Raw genomic sequence first — 25,374 nt, forward strand, 5'->3', positions numbered from 1 at the left:
CGGGAGTGGGCCTATGTTGGTGATGAACCCAAAAACTAAGGTTGAAACGGCCCAATAACTGTTCTATAATTGCCTAGCAAACGGATCGTGTTTGTCGTGTTCGTGTTATATCCTAGACTTATTATCTTCATGGACAACCCGATAACGACCCAATCCGTTAACTAGATGATCCAAAATCTGTTATTTTCGTGTCCTTCCGTGTCATGTTAACGGGTTGTGTAATAAGTTGACAATCTTGATATTTTTCTCTCCAAACGTAGAAGGTTTGGAACAAATAATGAGACTTTTGATTACCAATAGCGACACCCTAAGAAATTATTTACAGTACAATTGACACAAATCATATGTGCATGAATCTTGTCGGGACCGGTTAGGGTGCATCAAGGTTACGTATTGACAATCAGATATGGTCGTTAGATGGCATTATAGCATATCTGGCCATTGAATGGGCAATTGCCAAATACATGGATGTATAGCCAAGTTCCGATATTGTATTAATGGTAAAAAACTAGGATGTACTACCAGCGCATTGCTGCAGGGTGAGAAAGCATATAGATAAATATGGATAAAAAATTATAAAAAATAAATTGAGTATAATTAGTAAGTTTAAAACTTTGTAGTAGCAAGAGTGAGTGGAATTGAGTACTTGGGTTGAAAATCTGAACAATCTTTGTTCATTGTCCAAATTTGATTAACACAGAAAAGTTGAGTTTGTTGTAATTTAATATAGCTAAGATGAAAATTGGTGTGTTATTGAATACACTGTGTTTAGCAACAATAGTTACATAAGAGTTAAAAAAAAAAAAAAGTTATGGAAATGATAATACCATTGAAGAACAGTTATTTTCTTAATATTATAACTTTAAAAATGAAATGAAAATGCATTCTGATACGAATCAAATTTATGAGAAGTGATAATCTTAGCCTTGATTATTTAGAGCAATAGTCATCATTTTCGTTTTTTCTCTTCAGATGAATTAGCTATTACCAATTTATACACACACTTTCTTACTCTAATCAATTGTGAATACATAGTTAATTTTTTTTTTTTTTGTTCACCGATAGATTTAAGATAAATATTAAAAAGCATAAATGGAGATACTTCTACTAAAGATATACTATGTCCATGTTCTTTAAGCTAATGAAAGAATATATTAGATTAAAATACATGGAGAGGGTATAATTCTAGTGGTAATGTCTAGGTTTATACTTTTGGATGTTTGACCTAATCTTTCAATGCGCAAGCAAGTAATCAGTCATGTATTTAGAGTATATGAAAAGAAGATAGTTTGTATATGTATCAATAATAACTAATTTCTCCAAAGAGAAAGCTCAGTAAAAATTGTAATTAAATATAATATTTGAATAAAGGAAGTTAATAAAATGCTAATTTATTTAATATGCCTTTGAATCTCTGTGTCCTTGTGTTCTTGATACCTATTTGTTGAAATTGTAATTTGGTTGGTTACTCAGACATGTTTTTTTTGTTTTCCTAAAATTGGAAAACAAAATGTTAGAGAAGAGTTTTAAAGGCATTAATAAAAAAATATTTAACAAATAATTCATATGGATGATAAAAAATAGTGAAAGTTAGAGAGAAAGAGTAAAAAGCAGATTTCTACACAACAAATATAAAAGGATGTGTAATGTTGTTTCACAACCAAATGACATGCATTGTACAAACACTAATTGTTTGTTCATTATTAGGGAATAGGAAGTGACATGAATATTTAAAGGAGGGAAGTTGATTGGCATTAATTTAGAGATGTATGCACAGGTTTAAAGCTAATGTATAGAATGGTATATTCTGACTATTGAAGTTTGTAAACACAGAAAATGGGACGAAAATAAGTGGTTTGAAACTAATTTTCATGTAATAGATGTGCAATCACTGTCAATATTTATGTTTTCATATTATGAGAGCATTCCAAGATAATCTTCAGCTAAACTATCTTTCAAAGAGATAATTGTAAAATTGGATAAAAAAAATATAAACACAAGATGGATTAATTGGGATTACATAGAAAATTGAGTAAATTATTCAGATTGGTTTTTGACACACGATGTGTTGAGTGATAAGCAAGGCAATTAATTTTGACTAATCTATGTTCTCGTGTTTCATAAACATAACCACCACTATCCATCATCATCTATTCTGGCAAAATCATAAGACAAAGTGTTTTACAATTACTAAACCTCATCATATTTATATGGCTGGACTAAAGCTTAAACAACTGAGAAAAAAAAAACCAGATTAACATCAATTTGGATAAAGGAATTGAGAATTAACATAAGTTTTAAGAATATTGTCTCTTGTGTTTTGGGTTTTAAATTGAGATAACAAAGAGAATGATAGTTTATAAAAATGTTTGGATAAATACACAATAGTTATAGAACAATTCAAATGACACAATTATTAACAATTAGCATGCATAGTTGTTAATGAGCATAAAATTATGCTTTTTTGAAAAATGAAAGACGAAAGACAAAAGTTTGAGGCAACGAATATAACTATGTTGGACTCGAACTTTTGGACATTAATTACACAAATCCAATTTGCATATAGATGATCAGACATATTTTTTATCCTAAGTACTAAAGACAGGAAGATAAACAAATCATGTCAAAATGATTATATTATCTCCAAGGTTAGAGTGGTTATTCAGACCATGAATGGGAAGTGAGTTACTTGTTTTCCACATTGCAAAAAATTTATGTCAAAACTTTGTCAAGCATTGAACCAACCATGGAAAGAATAAAAATGTTGATAAAGACGACAAAACAATTAACCACAAATGTTGTTCATATGTTCAGCAAGAGGAAAAAGATTTTACAAATGAAAAAAAAAAAGTATTTATATACAACAAACCTGTGGCTTTAGCTTAAGGTCCTGCACCAAACGTGAAAGAGACTCTTGCATCAATTCCAATTGTACTCATGTACAACATATCACTGTACAATTGCGTATCACCAAAGAATCATAACTGATTTCAATATTCTTAGCTATTACAGCAGAGAGGAAGACGATGTTAAACATGTGTTCCTCAAAAATATAATAAAGGAAACAAAAAAGACATTTATACATTTCTTGCAACTACATAGTAACTGAGTATTTGTTTATGCATATCAGAGCATGAAAAGCAAAAGAAATCAATAATTTATATGATTGATTAACATTTTGTGAAATTTGTTCTTGTTGTTTACATAACCACAATAAAATTTAATTTAATAATTTCTTGTAAATTTTGTAACACATCTTTAAAAACAATATTTGCAGTACAATTTTTAACACCATTTTCTCCATTCTCTATTAAAATTTTTAAACCTTCTCTTTAAGTCACTTTTGACAATGCAACACCATGTGTAAAAACAGGTTCTAGAAGATACAAACCAACTTTTTTAAGACGTTGTCCTTGACTTTTATTAATTGGCATTGCATAACATGGTCTAACTGGAAATTGACGTCTTTTAAAGATGAAAGGCCACTTATTCTCTGTAGCTGTAAGAGTGGTTCTTGGTATGAAAACTTTGTGACCAATATTGCTCCCAACAAGAATTTTAGCTTCAATAATTCTATTAAATAATTGAGCAACAATTAATCTAGTTCCATTACACAAACTTGATGACTGGTTTAAATTTCGTAGCAACATAATAGGCATCCCTATTTTTAAACCCAAATTATGTGCAGGTAAACCATTGAAATCAAGTTTGTTTAAAAATTTTGTAGGATACATTATTTCAACATTTTCAACATTTGCATTTTAAGAACACAAAGACTCATAACTCAAAAATGTGTGTTGTTGTCTAGGTAATAAATTTATGATATAATTATTTACATCTGTAACAATTGTATTTCGAGGTGTTATATTTCTCTTAAATATGCAAAATTGTCAAAAAAAATGTTGAAAATTTGGGTAAGTTGTAGAAAAAATTGAATGTATAGGATTTGTAGAACAATTAATTATCAAATCTTGAGGTATTTGAATTAAAGATATATCTCTATCATTTGAATTATTCACATTATTTGCATCATCAATTTTTCCATCACCAATTTGTTAACTCCAATTTGCAAATGAACTTATTTCATTTTTTTCTTGAATACTTAATCCATTTTTTGACAATCTCATATTTTCTTTCAAATGAAATTTTTTGAAATGTGGCCACAAATAGAAACTATGTAATGAAGCATTTATTATATCTTCTTTAGAGCAGTTCCACCGTTGCTAAGGCGCCCCCCCCCGGGGGAGCTATTCACTATTTAATCCACCCAACGAATAGTAACTGCCCTTAATGAATAGTAATCGTTTTTTGCATCTTCACCCCTACATTGAATAGCCCTGGCAATAGGCAATAAAATATTAGTATTTTTTTTTTAAATAATACAAAATAATTTTATTTGTAATTTCGGATAGGATTTTTAATCCATTTCGTTGTAGCACTTTCTATTAAATTTTTTTTCTTCTTTCTTTTCACATGGTGCAGCACACCATTCCAAAACCTTTTTTTTATTATTTTTTCTTCTTCTTTTCACATGGTGCCAACGCACAATTCCAAAAGTTGTGTGTGTGTTTTTTTTTTCTTTCTTTTTTAGTTGCTCTGCTCTCTCTCACTTTAAGCTCTGATGGCAGGGCCTCAAATTCACAGTTTTTCCTTAGTTAAAATCTCTCTCTCTCTCTCTCTCTCTCTCTCTCCCCCCCCCCCAAAAAACAAATCCCAAATCGTGCGATCTGGGCGCGCGAGTGGAAGGAGGGGGATCGCGAGTGCGTGGAGATGAAGGTGGTGTAGGGTGCAGCGGCAACTGTGGCGGATGAGGGACTGGATCTCTTCCATTTATCTGTGGGTGTATCATCAGTCTCAGCGTCGAACTCCGGCGATAGCTGTTGAGTTCAAAGCCAGAGTTTTACATTTTTTTTATTTTTTATTAATTTTATATTATGGCTAACGTCGCCCTAACGTCAACCCACATCACATGGCCTTCGGGCTTTTGGGATGGCAATCCCTGACGGGCCTGTCGCTCAGGCCTAGCCTGTCCCTCGGGCTAGCATACGTTGGACATTACCCCCCAACCTATTTGGCTTTGTTCCATCCCCAGTCCACCGGGTAATACACCATGGTGGAACTGCTTTTAGTTCTTCTAGGAATTACAGGTAATATTTGTCGAAAATCACCATCTAATAAAAGAGTTTTTTCTACCAAATTGAACATTTTTATCTAAAGTATGTGAATTTGATAGAACATCTGAAAGTGATTTATCAAGTGCTTCAAAACAATATTTACGATTCATAGGTGCTTCATCTCGTATAATCAAATTTGTTTTTTCAATTAATCCAGCAAGATGGATTTTTTTCTTTATTGGACAAATTGAAGAGTCAGTAATGACCAAAGGAATTTTAAACCTAGAATGAGATGTTCTACCACTTGGTAATAATAATGATACTATTTCTAATGATGCCACATCTAAAACAAATTTACCTTCAGATCTAAGCTTACTTGTGATAGTATCCCATAAAAAAAAATTCCAGTACCTCCATGACCATAAACAAAGAGTAGACCTCCTTTTTTTTTTGCATTTACAACACTTATAACAGAATCGTAAACATGTTGTTGACCTTGATTAAGTTGTGATTTCAAAAGTGCATATTTTTTTGAAGTTCTTCACAATCATAATTTAATTCTTCTCTCAAAAGCCTATTTTGAATTTCTAACATTTTTTCTGCATCAGGCATGGGTAGATCATATTTTTTCAAAGACGTGGATGCATTATTAAAAAGTAATCTAATTCAAACAATACGTAATTTTTTAATTCATCTTGTGGCACAACCATATCAGGAATTGCAAAAAAATTTCATAATTTGTATAAAATGTCATCGTACATGTTTTGTCAATGAGTATCAAAAAGATTTTGGGGATTCGCTACATCATAGAATAAAATTATTGTGACAAACAATTATCTAAATTGAGCAGATGATGCAATATTTATAGCACTCGATAAAACTTCAATCCATTTTTTATCATCGCCTAATAATTTTAATGATTTATATGTAGAATGGTATGAAGGATGCACAACACCGTTAACAGTTTTTATATCATCAAAACTAACAACACTTTTTTTTAAGTTTAAAAGCATTCTTAAATAATATAATTCGCCAAATGCAGGATGTATATATGCTATTCTACCAATTGATCCTTTATATTTTCTTGGTTTCTAAGTTTTTTTTTTTCATATCGTACAAAAATTTCGTTCACTTCAAACCAACTTGTTAACATAGTGTTTTCATAAGTTTTTTTTATTAATGTTGCTTGCAATGGTTGGTCACCACTAAAAACAACATTTTGTTCTAATGGTAAGTGAACAGCTAATCGCTCAACAGAAGGTTCTCTATGATGTATGGAATATTGAAACATCATCTAAACAGCTTCATAAGGTGATATGTATCTACAATTGAGATATGCTAAAATTTCATCATCTAAATTTTCTTGGAGAGCTAAGCATGCTCTATTTGAACCCTTATTTACATACTTGAACAAATATTTTATAAGCATTGATTGGCAACATGATTCGACATTTATGTGTGCATTGTATTTTAATAATAGCTCGGCATTGTAAGGAACAACAAAACTATTATCAACTTTTACTCCATTTTTATCACAAATTTTTCTTCATCTTCACGATGTCTATAGACGGGAAAACCATTTTGGTCAAAAATTGTTTCACTCTTGTATGGCTTAGGAAAATTTTTAGAACATTTATTTTCCAGCATGCAAGGTGATTTTACGTTAATGCAACCACATAGACTATGAATAATAAACTGATTAACAATTTCATAAAGTTGTGGATGAAGAATTTTTTCAGGTAATTTAGCTGAAATAATTGAATCTATATCTGATAGAAAAAAAACATTTCATGTTTGATTTCAGCACAGTAACATGTGAGAATGAGGTAAACCTCTTTTTTTGAAATTCAACTATGCAAACATTTGTATGTGACAAAAAATGAAAACAAACAAAAAGAAGAGAGTAAATTTTACAACAATTCGAAGCAAAAAAAACACTTGAAATAAGTGGAACAATAAGTTTCATGAACTTACTTGCTTCAGCTTCTCCAAAAGGCTTTCCAGATTTGATGAAATCGATCATGTGATCAAGTTTCATTTTGAAGATTCTAGAAATTATATCAGGTCTATCTTTAGGCTTGAATCCTGGTTTGTTCTCAAATTCTCTTGCGAGTTTTGGCCATTTTACATTACACGTGAATGTTATAAACAAATCAAGATGTCCATATTCTCTACAAATAGTCATAGCATCTTGATAATTATTGATCATATATCTAGGATTTCCAGTATATGAAGCGAGCAACACAATTTTTTGTCCTAAATTATTTGTATCATTATAACTTTCGAGAATGCATCATATATTCCTTTATAAACTTCACTTCTCAAATTTTTTTGATTTTGCATGATATAATCTAATCTATCTTCCTCAAGTGTTGCAAAAGAATCCACCAAATATTGTTGGAAAACTCTTCCTCCTCTTAAAAATGTAGTCAATGGCGGTTCTCGTTCTTGAATTTGATAAGCAGTAAAAGCTCTCATTGGCACTGTTCGTCTCTTACTTTTTTTACTTCTACAATTTTCATTCCATTTTAAATTTGGCCTATACCCATCTTCACCATATGGAAAAAGAATAGGAAATTGTAGAGACATAAATTTAGGATTCAACTTTGTGACACGTTTTAATTCTCGACTTTTAGACTCAAAAATAATATCTCTATTAGAATCGAAGAGTCCTATATCTCTAACTACCAAACCACCTATTTCATTGCTTGTTGGTTGTTCATATTGTTTGCCATCATTTACTTGCCTTCCTAACATAGTCATCTTTAAAGAAGAAAGACCATCATTTTCAAATTTATCTCTTACTATTTGAAAAAGTTTAACCAATTCATTTGATGTGTTAAACATTTTAATTGAACTTTCTACAATAGTTGGATCAAGTCCTTGATTATTTCCATCAGAACTAAAAAGTTTAAGACGATTTTCTACCTCATTATACGTATCATACACATACAATTGAGCAAATTTTGGAGACTCATTATCAACAGGTAAAAGAGATCTCATTAAATGACAAACTTGACCACTAATTTTATAAATATAAGGGCTTAAGCCATTTTTAATTGAGTGATCAACTTTGGTTCCCATTCAAGTAAATGAAAACATGGAGTTGTAAGCTCTAATATTTTCTTGAAACAATAAACTTTTATGACCTTTAGTTGGATCAAGCAAGTAATCTAAAAATGGCGGCACTGGTTTTGGATTTGGAAAGTGAATTTTTCCTTGTTGGTAGTAAAGAGTAAAAATATGTAGATATTTTTTACGCTTTTGTTTGAGAGACTCTTTTAACTAAAAATAAACGCTGCAATAAATGTACTTGTAACTTTTATCTCCTAAATCCACATATTCTTTAACAACTTCTACATAAAAGGATACACACAAATAGAAGAAAAAAAATATGAGGATAATATTATATGGGTAATCACAAAGCTGAAATTCATGATAAATTAAACTAACAAATACATAAATAAAAAACCGACCTTTTCTATTTCTTTGAAAAAATGCTTGACCCTTATTCATAAGATTGTTATTATAATCATCAAAGGTTTTTTCAGTTCTATTTATACAATGATCGAATGCATTAATATTTTTTTTTCCTTGTTTTTATCACTTGAGCAAGTATTTTTTTTCCATGGAAGTCATGTAGTGTAATTCATTATAATTTGTAAAATTGATATTTTCAACATCTTGCTGACTAGAAGATGTGCTAGTACTACCCTAGTGTTGAATGTGTGAGTTTTCATGAATATATGCACTACTTTTAGATGAAACAACGCCCACACAGTTTTGTATACAACTTATTCTGCACACTTTCTTAAACTGGCAATTATATTCAGATAAAAGATTGGATTGATCACTAACAAACTTTTTTTCCTGATCCATACATGTGGATGCAAATTTCCGGCTTCTTCTTCTTGGACGAAAATGCACCTACAAAACAATAATCACCTTAGGTCAAGGCCAAGAGCCTCACGCACCTACTATGAATTTTGGGGGAGGGGGGCTTTGGCTGAAGAACCTCTGATGCCAAAGTTAGAATTTGAGAGAGAAAGTGTTTAGAGAAATTTGGAGAGTTTTAGAAGAGAATTGGACTTCGATTTTGGAGAAAATGAGAGGCTATATATAGAGGTGTGGCCGGTCCTGTTAGAAGAATTGAGACCGGCCACATTTGGTCGATTTGTGGAATTGATGGTAAGATATTATGGAAATAATATCTTGCAATTACTTTAGGCAATTTATCAATTAATTAGATAATTAACCAATTAATTTAGGTAATTAATCCCAATTTGAAAAGAATAATTAGGAGTTACCTTGTGGGTGAAGATTTGATGAGGAGTGATGAGAAGGTTTAAAAGAATACCATTTTGATCACCTTTAACCTCGATTGAGCCGTTATTGTCTGTTACATGAGCGTGAGAGTCTTGGTATGCCTCAAGGGTAATTTTATCTTTTTTACCCAAAAATCCACGTGTTGTCTCCATATTTTTCTTGATTATTTTTTGCCCCACAAATGCCCCCGCACCTGTTAGGCTGCTCGCAGGAAATGGCAGCAGGTATAGAGATCTTCTTGTTCTAGGAAATATAGGATTGTTTCCTATTTTGATGTAGATCCCCTTTTTAATTGGAAATTAGATCCTTCTAGGAAAGAGAAAAAAATTACTTCTAAAGTCTATTTAAGTCTACCTTAATCAGATTACTAAATCAACTTCAAAGAGCAATTTATTTAACCCTACAAGAGAGAAAGCTAGAGGATATTTGTTCCCCCTCCCCTAGCAATCTTCTACACTTGCCCGTGCAAAGGACCATCTTTCGTTGCTTTCTTTGTCTTCTCCGCGCCGCACTGAGGTAAGAAAAAAATTAATTTTCCTTATCTTCTTCTTGGATAGTACTGTCGCAGGGCATCCGTCGGGGTGGTGTGGCATGTCGACTGGGAGAGGCCAGGAATAGGCTCGGCATGGGCCGATGAGGTGTTGTGGCAGGGACTACTGCTTGCGCTGCTCGGCTTGGCTAAAGCCGAAGGCAGCTATATGGCTGGGCCGCAGATTGAGGCTCTAAGGCGCAATGTTAGGCGAGCCGTATGGCTCATGTCCTTTAAGCTCTTGGACCTGACGCGGGACCAGCTTGGTGATTGAAAGAAATGAAGAGGTCGCGGGCTTCATGGGCTGCTGGAATGCTTTACTAGTCTAAGAGAAAAAATAAGGGAAAAATCATTGTAGGTTGAGCTTCCCTACTGAGTACCATGAATGGTGTTGGCTACTTAGTCCTCTTGGTTGGGAGAAATGTGGGTTGTTCCTGAGAAATAAGATAAAGAGAACTAAGACGAATGCATTGGCTCATCTAATCATTGTCGTGGAGTATACTATGAATGAAGGTGGAAAAAAGAGATCTTTCATGCCTTCTCAAGAGATACCGATTGAGAAAAAATTGAAGACTTCCTCCACTGTTCGTGAGGGTCTGCCTGCTGCCAATAGGCTTGTGATTGACTTGACCTTTTCCAACGGGAAGAAAAATGAGGCTGCTAGATCTGAACCTGTGACATCTGCCATGACAAAAAAGGCTAGTACAATTGTTGATAGGATGCTCAGCGTAAAGGCTCTGTCATGCCCCTAATGTCGAAGTCTGTACCAAGACGTCCATTGGGAGCTAAGTCTGGTTCACCTTTGGAGAGACTTGCTACTATGCAAAAAGATGAGGTGAACTCTGCTACTAAAGTGGTGTCAATGCCTACTTCTCTTACTGCTGAGACTGATTCGCCTGTTGAGAAAGAGAAGACTGCTCATGTGGGTAGTTGTGAGAAATCCACTAAGCTTGTTTCTAGGGAGGCTGCTGAGATCTGTGAGCTTTTGAAGCTTGATATGTTTGAAGATATGGACGTGTGTGCCAAACTTGTTGATGGCGTCAGAGGGGTTGTTTGCCCAAGTTCCTTTACGAAGTATACAACCCAATATAGAATGACTGCTCTACTTGCTATGATGTAGAAAACGGCGATTCTTGCAACCTAGTCTATGCTTCTTAACCAAGAAGATACACAAGCTACTAAGGAGATGGCAAAAACTATGGCAGCTGAAGCTTATTCTTCTACCGAGAAGATCAGAACGTTGGAGTATGAGCTCGTCACTTTGAAGGGGTTCAATATCTCTACCCCTACTTCTCTGCAGCTTGAGATTGATTGCCAAGAGATCGATGACTTGAAGACTAGGTTTGGCGCGATCCAAGTTAAGTATGAAAGTGCAGAGAAAGAGATTAGTTGTTACATACCTCATATTCAAGATTTTGAGTGTGATGTTTCTGAGCTTCGTTCTGCTGCTTATGCAAAGGATGACGAGTTAATTGCTACTTATAATCAAGTGATCTACTTCAAGAAGATCGTCGATATACTTGAACCCCAAGTGTTGGAACTCCAAGGTGCACTAAAAATTAACGAAAGTCTGAAGAAGGAAGTGGATGAGCTGCAGTACATTTGTGTTGGTTTGCTTGGGGAGAACGAGCAGCTAAAGGGTAAGAATGTTGGGCTCAAGGCTTTGCTTATTAGAGTTAAGCCGATTTCTACAAGCTGGGTTATGTAGATCATCTATTTGGTAGGCCGTCTGACTTTGAGTTTGCTGGGAAAGACTTCGAGACCTTCTCTATTTCTCCAGAAGACTTGCTTGCCTTTACTTTTGAGGCTTCCATTGGTGAAGTAGTCGGAGAAGTTGGTGCCCACGTTGGGGCAACCGAGGATGAAGCTCTGGACGATGCCACTGCTAAAAGCATCGCGGCTACTGAAGGTGTGGCGATCGAGTAGTTATGGGATGTCCAAGCTGCTGAAGAGTAGTCTTCTAGGTAGCCTTTAGGATTTTCTTTGTTTTCCTTGTTGCTTTTTGCTTTACTTGAACTCATTCGAGCTTTTTTGTTTACGCTCAACCTTTGACTCTTAGACCAGCGGTAGGCATGCTACTTTTCTATAAACAGATAAGCCCCGCGTAGCTTATGCAACCGTAGGTGTTAGTGTAAAACTTTTGCAAAGTTATTAGCCATAGGGTCGGCAACCGGACACCTTACTTATAGAAGTAAACAAGTCTGCGTGACCACTTAGCTGTTAACCTTAACTTTCTTCAATCCTTTGACTTGTGTGGCCTGCATCACAACATACTAAAGATTGTTGGGTTATGAAATCCGCTAACCTTTCATATCAAAAGTATGTGGTTGTATGGAATTTCATAAGCAAAGGTTTGAGATAACTCCTTACTTTTTATGTAACCAATTATGTGGGTTGCATAGCAAGTATAACAATACTTTAGGAATTGGTGTATATCTAAATGATCATTCTACGCTTGGTAGAGGTGAAGATTATCAACTGCGTAGCATGTCAGCAATGGATAAAGTTTCGTATATGCACGTTAACTTGTTCAACCTTTCACAAAAATGTGCGGTTGTATAAGTTTAGCGTGGCTTACTGCTCGAAGGGTAAGCCGTATGCAGTCTTTTGGAAACCGAAGGCTACCTTAATGCACTCGGTCAGCTTTAAGGTTACAAGGCAGCCATCCATAGGGCATACTGCGTAATGTGCCTCATTCGTCTCTGAGTCCCGATTCCCCACGGATTAGGCCAAGACACCCAAAATCCTTCATTTAGCTAAGCCTTGAAAAAGACCATTGTGGCTACTTCTAGAAATCCAAACGCAAGCCAGCATGCACCTAGTTACATCAGGGCAGCCCAACTCATCCTCGTCTAGATATTCGGAGTGTAAAGTTTATCCTCTTGCATTGGAGAACAAACCCATGTAGGTGTCGGAGAATTTGTTTACCCTCTCACATTGGAGAGCATGGTTGGTCCCCAAGAAGGTGCAATTCCTGCCATAAGTCCCTAAGAAGGGCGTAGTCTTTTTTTGAAGTGCATGAGTGATCAGTTGTTGTAAGCATGCAACCGAGCCAAGTTGTAGATTACTTCTGAATTCCTTATTGAAAAATGAGTGAAATAAACGAAAACTTAGCTGTAAGGTAGAGACTGCATAACAACTAGATAGTTCTCGGCTTATGAGGTAGTGCCTATCAAGCTGCTTGAGTTTTCAAGCTTTAATGTAGCGGGAGGTCACGCATGGTACTTTCTCAAATTGTAGGCATTCCATCTTTTTGGAGCCTTCTCTACGGGCAGCGATGAAGGCTCTTCTTAGGACTAGATCTTTAGGTTAGAACTGCTGGATCTTAGCCCTTTTGTTGTAACTGGAGAAGAGCTACTGCTAGCAGGCTGCGATGCGGTGATGACCTTCTTACGTTTCTCCTCTGCCAGATCTAAGTTTATGGCCATCTCATTTCTATTATGCTCAATGTTTGGCAATAGAGTGCTAATACTTCCTCTGCCAGATCTAAGTTTATGGCCATCTCATTTCTGTTATGCTCGATGTTTGGCAATAGAGTGCTAATACTTGGCACGATGACATTGGGATGAATGATTGCTTTTGCACCAAATGCCAAAGAGCAAGGAATTTCACCGGTTGCTCATCATTTAATTGTGTGATACGCTCATAGACATCCGAGAAGTTCATCTGGCCATTTTCCTTTCTTGTCGGAGAGGGATCTTTTGAGGCAATCGAGAATCGTCTTGTTAGATACTTCGACCTGCCTATTGCCTTGGGGATACCTCGGCGTGGACATGCACTACCTGATGTCATATTTCTGGAAGATCTTTTTACGAATTGCAGGTCGTTGCCTGTAACGATAGATTGAGGGATGCTAAATTGGCAAATGAAGTTCCTCCATATGAAGTGTTTTATGTCCGTTTGAGTTTTGGTTGTCATGGGCTCTGCTTCCACCCACTTGGTGACGTAGTCAATTACCACGATCATCATGCATATGCCCCCAGTAGCCGATAGCATTGGCCCTACCAAGTCGATTACCTACTGTATGAACGGCCAAGGACTCATCTACGGGTGTAGTTTGCTGGCAAGCAGTGCTGGTACTAGCTTGTAGTGTTGGCAACGGTCACACTTTTGTACTAACTCCTTAGCGTCTAAATGCATAATAAGCCAATAGTAGTCTACGTTTAGAGCCTTTTTTGTGCTAAGGATCGGCCTCTAGAGTGATTTCCATAACGCCTTCATGGATTGATCTTAGAACCTTTAGGTCATCAAGAGGCGTTAGGCAGCGGAGATATGGTCCAGTGTAGGATCTTCGGACGAGAATGTCGTTCCATATGTAGTAGCATGAGCTTTCTAAACTCCAACCTTTTAGCAGGGAGTGTGTCATTGACCAGGTAGTCTATAATAGAATTTTGCTAGTTTGGATTTGTACCAACTTGTGACACCTCGGCTGTTGACTCTACCTCTATGTTTGGGTTGTCTAGATACTCCATCGGAATAGAGCGTTTAAGTTGGTGGTCGAAGGCAGAGCTTAGGCTTGCTAGCGCGTCTGTGTGGGCGTTGTCTGCCTGCGGAACTTAAGTGAGGGTGTAAGTCTGAAACACCTCAAGTTGCTTTTATACCTTCTCTAGGTATTGCGCCATCTTCGGATGTTTTGCCATGTACTCCCTAGTAGTTTGGCTAGTGATTCTAGGAATCAGAATGAATTGGAAGCTTTTTCACCGCCAAGTCTTTTGCCATTCGGAGGCCTTCCAGTAGGGCCTTGTACTTTGCTTCGTTATTGGATGTTTTGAAGCCTAGAGTGATCGCCTGCTTGAGCATGAACATTGAACCGTCTGGGGTGACAAGGACCACGCCTGCTCCTGAGCCTTTGTAGTTGGATGCGTCGTCGACATGCAAATAACAGAAGTCTCCATTAGGTGGAGCAACCACGGCTAGGGCATGCTTGGCTGCTTCCAAGGCGTCGTTGGGTTGCTCTGTTACATTGCCTAGGCTAGGCATGAAAGCGCGGTAGAGAGCTCATAGGAGCATATTTATGTGACTTTGTTATCTTATTTCTTTGCATTTACTTAGTTAATTTCCATTTATTATAGTGATTTAAGTTATGACCTACTAGTCTAGGTTGTTTTTCCATGTGTTTGGCTCGTCTATCCCACGACTGCAGTGAATGTGGTACATTCCTAGTAGGCGAGGAGTTATTCGCAAGCTGCCAGTTGAACTTGAGCCGGATTGAGTGACTGTTTCTCTCCATCCATCGTGTTGCCTACTCCGATGTGAGGTGGAAAATGCTCTTTGTGGGCTTAGCCACAAATGAACAGTTCACCTAAAAGGTTGCTCATATTGATTATCAGAATGTGGCCCCAACCGTGAATGTATGCTCGTCTATAGGCCTAACTGAAAGTGCACGCTCATTCGCGCATTGAGACAAAAGGATAAGCTATCTTGGGGGCTCAATCGGAAGTGTACACTACCAGAACGCTTGGTTCATGACTGGTCGAGCAACTGCTTGCTGGGACGCTGCTGGAGAGGTTCGTCATCTACCCTTGTCCTACTTCAGGACACCTCATCTTGGGCACATTGCATCTCGGTGCCCTGCAAGAGCTGATTCACCAAGGTCATCTAATGTGCGAGTGCACTTGTCAACTCTATGACTTGTCGAGACAAATGTTGTTCACCATTTAAATTGGAAGAGCTTGGAAGAAATGCATCTCCTTGAGTAGTGGAAGTGTGGTAGACTCCAGGCCCAAGATTTAAGGTAGGAAATGTCAAATCTGCAAAGAAATATAATGAAAATGCCCTCGGTTCAATTGTTGGCCTAGATATTTGGAGCCGGGATGGTTGAACCGGTCTTGGATAGGTTTGGGCTGCTTAAGACACCACAGGAGTAGGCTGCAACGCACATGGGTGCTAGGCCTAGACTCGACTCAGGAGCACACTAGGCTCGAGTCGGGTCACTGCTCGGGCCGGCTCTCCTTGGGCTTGGGCCCGTGTAGGTTGGAATGGCACAGCTTAGGCTTGCGGGCCTTAGGCCGTTGTCTTGGCACAGTGGGTTTAGGCTTTGCCGAGGGTGGCCATGGCGGCTGCTGCCATGGTAGCTGCTACGGTGGAGCCCCGTGGTGGTGGTGACACTCCACTTGTCGTTATGTTAAGCCTTGTGGATTGTCGTGGTCCCAATTCTTGAAAGTTGGAATTTTCGTTCGTCGTGGTTTTCAAGTTTCTAATCATTGTACTTTCTTTTACGTTTTATCAAAGAATTTTTATAAATAAAAATTCCAAGAATAAGAATGTACCAAAAATCTACAAATGAACAAGAAAACAAAAACCTTGAATGTGAGAGTCTTTTACGAGCGTTTGAATCAAGGCTCTCAATGAAAGCACCAATTTGTGGATGCAAATTTCTGCCTTCTTCTTCTTGGACGAAAATGCACGTGCAAAACAATAATCACCTTAGGTCAAAGCCAAGAGCCTCACGCACTCACAATGAATGAGGGGGCTTTGGTTGAAGAACCTCTTATACTAAAGTTAGAATTTGAGAGAGAGTGTTTGGAGAAATTTGGAGAATTTTAGAAGAGAATTGGACTTAGATTCTGGAGAAAATGAGGGGCTATATATAGGGGTGTGGCCGACCTTATTATGAGAATTAGGACTGGCCACATTTGGTTGCTTTGTGGGATTTATTGCAAGATATTATTAGGCAATTAATCAATTAATTAGATAATTAACCAATTAAGTTAGGTAATTAATCCCAATTTGAAAAGAATAATTAGGAGTTGCCTTGTGGGTAAAGATTTGATGAGGAGTGATGAGAGGGTTTAAAAGAATACCATTTTGATCACATTTGACCTCGATTGAGCCATTATTGTCCGTTGCATGTGCGTGGGAGTCCCGGTATGCCTCAAGGGTAATTATGTCTTTTTACCCAAAAATTCTCGTGTCGTCTCCATATTCAGATAAAAGATTGGATTAATCACCAACAAACTCTTTTTCCAGATCCATACCATCGCTTGTCAAAGCATTTGCAGACCTTTTTGACATAATGAAAACAAATTGAAATACTAATTCTAAAAGAATTCAGTGGAAACTACGTTGGACAAAAACCGAAGAATGAGAAAAAAAAGTGTCAACAAACATATAATACAAATGCAAAAACAAATATACATCACACATAATGATTAAAAGCAATGAATCACATATATTCTTAAGATATGACAAAAAAAGGGAAAAAAAAAACAAAAGAAAACAAAAAAAAAAAGCCAAAAACTTAAAACCAAAGAATTCAGAAGTTTAAATCGCTTACCATAAGCAGCTGGAACTTTGAAAAATAGGACTGCCAATCTGCGCAAAAAGGCAAACAATCACTGATTATTACATTGGAAAATCCGACTCAATTTATTAAGTACAATCTGAACAAAAGTAGATCATGGATACAACTTTTTTAAATAACTAATCGGAATTGAAAACCATATATCATAAATTTAAACAAAAGTAGATCATGGACGCAATTTTTTTATTTCGACAAATAGAATAAAAAACAGACAATTATTAAGACAATAGCAAAAGAAGCAAATATTATCTAGAAATGAGATTTAAGACCAAAAGAAATATTATATTGTGAGATTGTGAGCAAGACTGAAAATAAGAGTGAGAGAAACACACAGAAATTCTACAAAGAACACAAAAAACAACGAAATCACACACAGACTAAGAAAAAAACATTATATTGTGAGATTGGGAGTGTGAGAGTGAGAGTAAGAGTGAGAAAAATTATAGTCACATTGTTAGTGAGAGTGATAGTGAGAGTAACAGAGAGAGAAAGCCGCGAATAAAATCTCTGTTATGAAAGAGCAGGCATACTACGCCCATTCCTTTATTAGTGGCTTTAGGAGATTAGGGTCTCCCCTTATATTCTCCCTCCAGAAGGTTGTTGACAATTGGTAAAATTGATAGCCTACAAAACTCAAAAATAACTATTTTTTAAGATACAGGATTAATGATAACTCAAAAATAAACAACAGAAAACGTTAAGTCATCCAATATTAAAATAGCTTCTTTCTATATTGTATGTACGTTGTAGTATTGGATGACTTAATGTTTCCTATGTGAGATCCTCGAACAGCCAAGAAATAAAATTAATACAGACGCAAGTGTAATTAGATGCTTTAAATGAATTACTTGTCAAGTCTGAATGCTGAAAATCTCAAAGAATATCAAACATTCAACATCACAATCACATGCACCACAAAAGTAGATGTACACTGTCTCTAAAGTATAGACCAGTAAACAGTTAGAAATGCAGGTCACGTTATGTAAAGTAATTTGCAAAACCCGGGATTTACAAATGTAGTTCGAGGCAGATTCAATTGGACTTCAATTGTAAAAGGCAAATTCAAAAACACACAGATTTCACAAGGATAAGTTAGCCTAAACCCTAAACCCTAAACCATAACCATATCCCTTCCTCAGCAAAACAACGAAATCACACACGCACTATTACAACAAGAAAATATTACAATTACCTTCGTATCGGTTCCGACACGGGCCAAAGAGGTCATGCTCAAGCCAAATACAATGCGTGATTGAATTCCCTTAACTAGAAGGTAAAGTCGAATAAATTCCAATAGCTCTCTACCATTCTGGCATCTATAAATTACAATATGTCCAACCATTTAAAGCCGTTTGTGATCAGGGTTAAAACAACTCCCCCGATGTTGCAATAGGATTTAAGCTTCTTTCTTTTTAACCCGGTATGGATACTTCTGGTATATTGAAATGCTGCTAGCCACGAGAGGAAGAGCCAGGAGACAATATAGTGAAGGTGGTTTCCCTTCAAAAATGAACTGCAGCATAGCGGTAACAAGAAGAGCAGAAACAATAACAAACCCCTGCAATCATGTTAGAGCTTCCGCGGTAAGTACTTTTAAAACTTAATAGGCCTTGCAAGAATATAACTGTATAAGAAGTTTGTGTAAATCTAGAGGGAGTTATCTTCCCAGCCGCTCTCACCAAAATGATCACTCAGAAACTATAAGTGTATCCCAAAGGATTAGATTAACTTACCAAACAATTCCGTATATTTTGTCAGATTTTCAAAGATATGTGAATGAAGATCAGTATAAAACTTAAGAACTAGAGAGCTATGATTGAGATATCCCGCGAATAAAGCAGATCAAGGTAACCTAGCTATTATTTTCTTAAAGTAGGTAGCATGTTGATTCTAGTGATCAAGCATAACAGTGAATTCATAAACAATGTCAGGGTTTTATTTCTCTTTGCTTTCAGCCTAAGTTTGCAACAAAATTTCAAATAATGCTAGTAGTGAGTGAGGTTGAGAGCATCGAATAACTGCTATTGTTATCCTTGTTTTGTTAAACTTGCCTTTTTCACGCCACCAGCATAACTTGTGACTAGGCCAACAAGAATTCCACCAAGGGCGTTGGACATGACTGGGATCTGGAAATAAAAACAGAACAAAAATATTATTTGGAAAGGTACACCAGAACACGTGCAACGCATAGTTAACAGAGAAAACATTACATTCGTTTTCTTTGCCAAGTACTATTTATTAAAAAAGTATATCTTCTAAATAATATTTGGGATGGGCGGTACTTCCTTTATTTATTTATTTTCCTTGGTGATGCAAGATGTTTCAAATACAACAAAAAAGAAGACCCAAGTATGTACCGTTTTGCTTAACGTAAGATAATTACTTCCCACAGATACAGTCCAATAATTAAAATAAGACAAAGTTTTGCACAGAAATAGAATTAGAGCCCACTAAGAGAGCAACTTAAACTTAGCAACAAATGGGAAAAAATAGACCGACTGTATAATTGTGTTTACAAAAGGGACTATATAGTTTCTATGGTTACAAATCAGACTCGAGAACACCAAGAAAGAAAAAAAGAGGAAAACAGACAACGTGCGGATGGATATCTACAGGAACAGCAAACCATAGAGAAGCAGCATGACCATCCAAAATGTTTCCCTTTGAATTGAATCCAGAGCTGACGACAAACAATAATTTCTTTCATATGACCATATTTTTTCAGTCTGCCTTCCAAACAAAACCAATGGTTTGTGGTGGTTTTGATTATTGCATGGGTGTTACTAAGCAATTAAAGAAACTCCAAGTATGTTGCGACAAGGGAATTGCAAGTACCAAGGGATTTAGGCTAAATTAGTTAGAGAGACAGTACAAATGATTTCGTGGAGGGTTTGAAATGACTTAGATACAACGACTTTTAAGGGGCGCTCTAAATGACTACTTGAAAGCAGTCACTTGTGAATCCTTTCTATGGTATTTGTAATGATTATAGTGCAAGTAAAATCCCTCAATCTATTGTTTTTTGGTTCATTTGTAACTAACTTATCCTAATTTTCTTTGGTACTTTCAAATCCCTCATCCGAATATAGCCCTGAAGGAATCAAACAAAGATCCAAAAACTGAAGGAAAATGTTAAATACAGTAATGATCATTACCCAAGTCATCAAAGTCCATCCATAAAAAAATCCACGTATTCTGATGGCTTCTCCATCTGGAGATTTAGAGGTACTGGCCAACAGGCACAAACTTCCCACAACAGACATCTCGACTGTCATCAAATACGATGAGTGTTTCTTAACCTGGAATATAAGAGCAACAAAGTTAAATTGACGAGACTAGGAAACAGCGCCTTCAAACTACAGGATCCGAAACTTTTTGCTGACCTGGGAAGCCCATTGACACAAAGAGGATGCCAAACCTGAGAGTACAGAGGCCACCAGGACAGGAATTATCCCACTAAACAATATTTGGTCAGAACTGCCACTACCAGTCCCTTTTTTGGAGCCTTCCCCAAAACTTAAAAGAACAGCAGCCATAATCAATAAAATGAGCGCCCCAATTTGCTGAATCGATTGCTTCTGCCTACACATAACAGATTGCACTCAAATATCAATCTAATGGGTGATCTCATACGCTCGGAACTCTCTGAATCAACTCACATTCAGCTAATTCATAAACTAGAAACCGAATAGCGACATATCTTAGGCTCAAACCACGACAAATTCAGTCTAATGAGTACTATATCATCAATATTCAAATGCCTTAGAGCTCTTTAAAAACTACCATAGCTACTTAACCCGGCACAAATATTCGGAGTTTACAATGCATCCATTCCACATACCTCAAAATCAAATAGGTAAAGAGAGCAGTGAAAATGATTTTAGTCTGGTTAAGCATTGAAAAGGTGAGCGAATCAAGGTTCTTGTAAGAAATCTGCAGCAAACTATTCTGCAATGCGTAAATGGAGGCGGGAAGCCCCGAGGCGGTCAGTGCACCAACCAACGTCCACTCTCTGTACACCTTCTTCAAGCTGCCGTCTCTAGCCATGAAAATTAGGGCACAGATAATCTTGGCTATCTCGCACGTCAGGACCGATGACGTCACGATCACTTCTCTACTGCGAGAAGAAATTACAGACAAAATGTACAAGTTTTAGATAATCAATCGGTGATTGGGGGATGTTAGGGATCGAGGAAGGGGTGGGAGTACCTGGTGAAGCGTTTGGAGATGAGGGGCTGAGCTCCGTACTGGAGTGTGAGTAGAAGGGAGTAGAACCAGACCCTTGAGTTTATTTTCTCTGCGCTCGGCGGTGCCGGAGCTTTTTTCTTTCCGGCCGCCATTTTTGGCGGCGACCTTGGGAGGGTGAGAGACAGAGAAAGCGTCGGAGATTTTTCCTGTGATTTGGAATCGTCTTTTGCTGCTACTTTGGGGAAGACACGGGGGGCCGGGCAGTCCCGACTCACAGTCAAATGACGTCGTTTTGAGTGCAGGTTATTTTGAAATATGAATCCTAATTATGCTTTTTTACCCTTTTTTTTTTCTTAAGGGACCAGTTTTTGTTAAAAAAAAGATCAATTGGATTTCATAGGATTAAGAAACTTAGGATTTTAATAGATTTTATTAAGTGATGGATTATGAGACTTCTACAAAATCTATATGAATTTTGGAAGACTTGAGAAGATTCATATAACAGATTTCTGTGAATTTTGATAAATTTTACAACGTTGAATTTTGACCGTCAAATAAATCAAATGATAATAAATCTAACTAGGTTATGAATCCACCAATCAATATTTTCACACAAACCCAACTACTTCAAAGTCTCCAGCTGCACCCCTTTTCAATCTTAGTTTCTCCCCCACTTTATTCTTCACTCTTTTCCGTTCCAGCTAACCTCCCTCCTCCAAACCCCCCTTTTTTTTTTTTTTTTGTCAATACTCCTCTATTCTTGTTTTCCTCGACTCTCTCTTACTCATCTTCCTTCACAACCCAATTCAAATTCCCCTTCTCTACCACGAAGAAAAAAAATTGCACAAAATTGCAAAAAGAATTGTAGAAAAATAACAGAGATAAAAGAAAAAATTGCAGTGATGAAAGAAGATAAAGTGTGAGAGGAAGAGGGAGAGGATCTTGAATTTGAAATCCTAAGGTGTGAGGTAGGATTCATTACCAATACAATCAATTATCTCTCTCTATAAAAATAGTTATCATCCATCCATAAATCTCCCAACTGATTGTTCAAAAATTTCATGGCCTAAAATGCTCTTTCAATGTTGACAGTAGCAATTGAAAGCGTTAATGCTAATATTACATGATTTTTTTTCTACCAAAAAATTGTGTGGGGTCATCTGCCCCTGCTGGGCCCAAGGTGGCTTTGTCCATGTCGCGAGCAAACATTTATTTACCAAAAAAAATTCTTTTTTAGACAACAATATATTTACACTAAAGTAATGGAGAAATAAATTGGTATTAAACTCGTCATACACGAGATTAAAACCTAAAATCTCTTATTTACAAATGAACAAGAATTTCAATAAACTATAATATTAAGTGACACATATGCGTCAACCATTTCTTCTAAAAAAAACAGTGGCACATGCATTTTAATATTAGTTTTATTCATTAATTGGAGTGAAACTGTGACATCCCACATCGTTCAGGGGAGTGGATATTGTAAGCCTTATATGTATATTCTCATCTTTACCTAGCACGAGGCCTTTTGGGAACTCACTAGCTTCGAAGTTCATCAGAACTTCGAAGTTAAGCGAATTCGGGCGAGAGCAATCCCAGGATGGGTGACCCACTGGGAAGTTCTCGTGTGAGTTACCAGAAAAAAACCGTGAAGGTGTGGTCGGGGCCCAAAACGGACAATATCGTGCTACGGTGGAGTCGAGCTCGGGATGTGGTGGGGGAGTGGATCATGTAAGCCTTATATGTATATTCTCATCTCTACCTAGCACAAGGGCTTTTGGGAGCTTACTGGCTTCGAGTTCCATCAGAACTCCGAAGTTAAGCGAGTTCGGGCGAGAGCATTCCCAGGATAAGTGACCCATTGGGAAGTTCTCGTGTGAGTTCCAAGAAACAAAACTATGAGGGTGTGGTAGGGGCCCAAAGCGGACAATATTGCGCTATGGTGGAGTCGAGTCTAGGATGTGGTGGGGGCTTGAGCGGGGATGTGACAGAAACAATATATGGAGTACCCAATAATATAATCATTAATTTTTATTAAACCGATATTATATTGTAATTTACAATAAGAAGGTGAAGCTAAGCTACTTGCACCGTACTTAAATTTGTGCAAATTTTTTATAAGAAGGTGAAGCTAAGCTGTATTACTCAAAAGAAAAGAAATGCTAATAAGACTCGCTCAAAAGTATGACTCTCTACACCTCATGTTATTATGCAAAAAATATGAGGTGACGGAGAAACCATAAAATGTTTCACTTTTAAGAAAGTCTCCTTTATTTTATTTTTTTAAAGGAAAGGAATTCATTAAATAGAGCCCTCTACCAATTCCAGAAGCATCAAACAATAGAGCATTCAAAGCTTCAACCGGGATACAGGCATCCTAAATATGAAGATTTACAGACTTGATACCAATAGAAGTTAAAGCATCAACCACAAAGTTAGCTTTCCTAAAGATATGACACCACCTAACTTTCTGAAACACAATGGGGCACCACTTGACATCTTCAAGGATGGACCTCAAGTTCCAAGGCGTCTCGCACTTCTCTTGAACAACATTGATGATAAGCTTGGAGTCGCCCTCAACGATAATATGGGAAAAATTCTTTCTTTTCATCCAACATATATCTTCTCGGAGCGCTAAGGCCTCTGCCACATTAATGGAATTAGACCCCAAGTTCAAAGCTCTCGCAATTAAAGGGTTCCCCATATCATTCTTGATAATAAATCCTCCAGATGTAACTGAGTTAATGACAGACCCTCAAAATTGATTTTAACAAAAAGAAGGGTCGGCTTACAACATTTAATGATATCGATCGAGCTCAAGGTTCTAGCTCAATCACTACACTGCACATTTTCCTTAAAGAACTCATTAGCAACTGAAATTGTCCTAATGTAAGTTTGGTTACAATTAGGATTTTCGCTTCTAAATATGATACCATTCATGTTGTCAATGCAAATTTTCGCCGTCTCTTGCTTTGACGAAAATGCATCTGTAAAATAATCAACACCTTTGATCAAAGAGCTAAGCCTCACGCTCCCACAAGTGTGGGGGAAGGGGGGGTTAGGCCAATGGATCTCCGATGCCTAAATTAGTTTCTCTGAAAATAGTAAGTGTTTAGGGTTTTTTAGGATAGCAAAAGCTTATCGAAATTTGATAGAGACGAAGATATTTATAGGAGGAGTGGCCGGCTATGGTGTTAGGGTTTTACCTTACACAAGACGGCATCCTATTGGCCAAGATTTATGGAAAGAATATTCTCAAGATATTAAATAGGAAATAATATATTGCGATAATGGTGTAAATATCCTTAATTGATTTAAATAGAGATTATTTACTTGAATCGAGTCAATATTCAATTGAGAATGTATTAAAGATAGGATTTGGGTAATTAATTTATATCTTTAATGCCTTAACTTTTCCTTGTCATAGACAGGTGAGCTGTGGGCAATCGTATTCAACTGCATGGACCTTTATGGGTGTTGAGCAGCTCGATCTGAGAAGTTTGCCCATTTAATGACGGCAATCATGTCTTTCTTGAGCAAAAATTCACGCATAACCTCTATAATTTTTAAAATTACTTTAGGCTCCACACCTGTCGTTCCAGATTTGCCAGCAAACCATTAAAGCTTTGCTAAAAAATAGTTAACTCCTTCTCATCCTTATGAGGAAGATTGTTCAACCAATCCACCACATTTTTACTTGCCGGAGCATATCTAAGCGAGTCAACATTAGCAAGTTCCACACTTGCCCAACAAAATTGCAATGTAAAAAGATATGATCCTGAATAATCACCCACGTACCATGTCAAATTACTCTTTTACACATCTCTGGCACACAGAATGCCTTTCCAAGCTATGGAATGATTTAAAGTCTACTTTAATATCTCTCTCAAAAGAAAACAAAACAGGAAGGC

The 25,374-nt window shown here is 36.7% G+C and overlaps 2 protein-coding genes across 2 annotated transcripts; one reads left to right on the forward strand and one right to left on the reverse strand.

Moving 5' to 3' along the window:
• The first annotated feature begins 10,978 nt into the window (after positions 1-10,978).
• Positions 10,979-11,895, forward strand: LOC148699253 (uncharacterized). The gene is given in 2 exon segments (XM_088694067.1): positions 10,979-11,668; positions 11,776-11,895. Coding segments are annotated over 2 exon segments (810 nt in total).
• A 6,397-nt stretch (positions 11,896-18,292) lies between these two features.
• LOC137720932 (UDP-N-acetylglucosamine transporter ROCK1) lies at positions 18,293-21,737 on the reverse strand. The gene is made up of 6 exons (XM_068460051.2): positions 21,482-21,737; positions 21,114-21,389; positions 20,656-20,854; positions 20,428-20,571; positions 19,324-19,398; positions 18,293-18,830 (listed from the first exon to the last, which is right to left on the reverse strand). Exons 1-6 carry the CDS (start codon positions 21,610-21,612, stop codon positions 18,669-18,671), a joined length of 987 nt encoding a protein of 328 aa, XP_068316152.2. The 5' UTR covers positions 21,613-21,737; the 3' UTR covers positions 18,293-18,668.
• Positions 21,738-25,374: the final 3,637 nt, after the last annotated feature.

Source organism: Pyrus communis, chromosome 1, assembly GCF_041283825.1.
Source record: "Pyrus communis isolate YQ-2024b chromosome 1, ASM4128382v1, whole genome shotgun sequence".
NCBI classification, from domain to species: Eukaryota; Viridiplantae; Streptophyta; class Magnoliopsida; order Rosales; family Rosaceae; genus Pyrus; species Pyrus communis.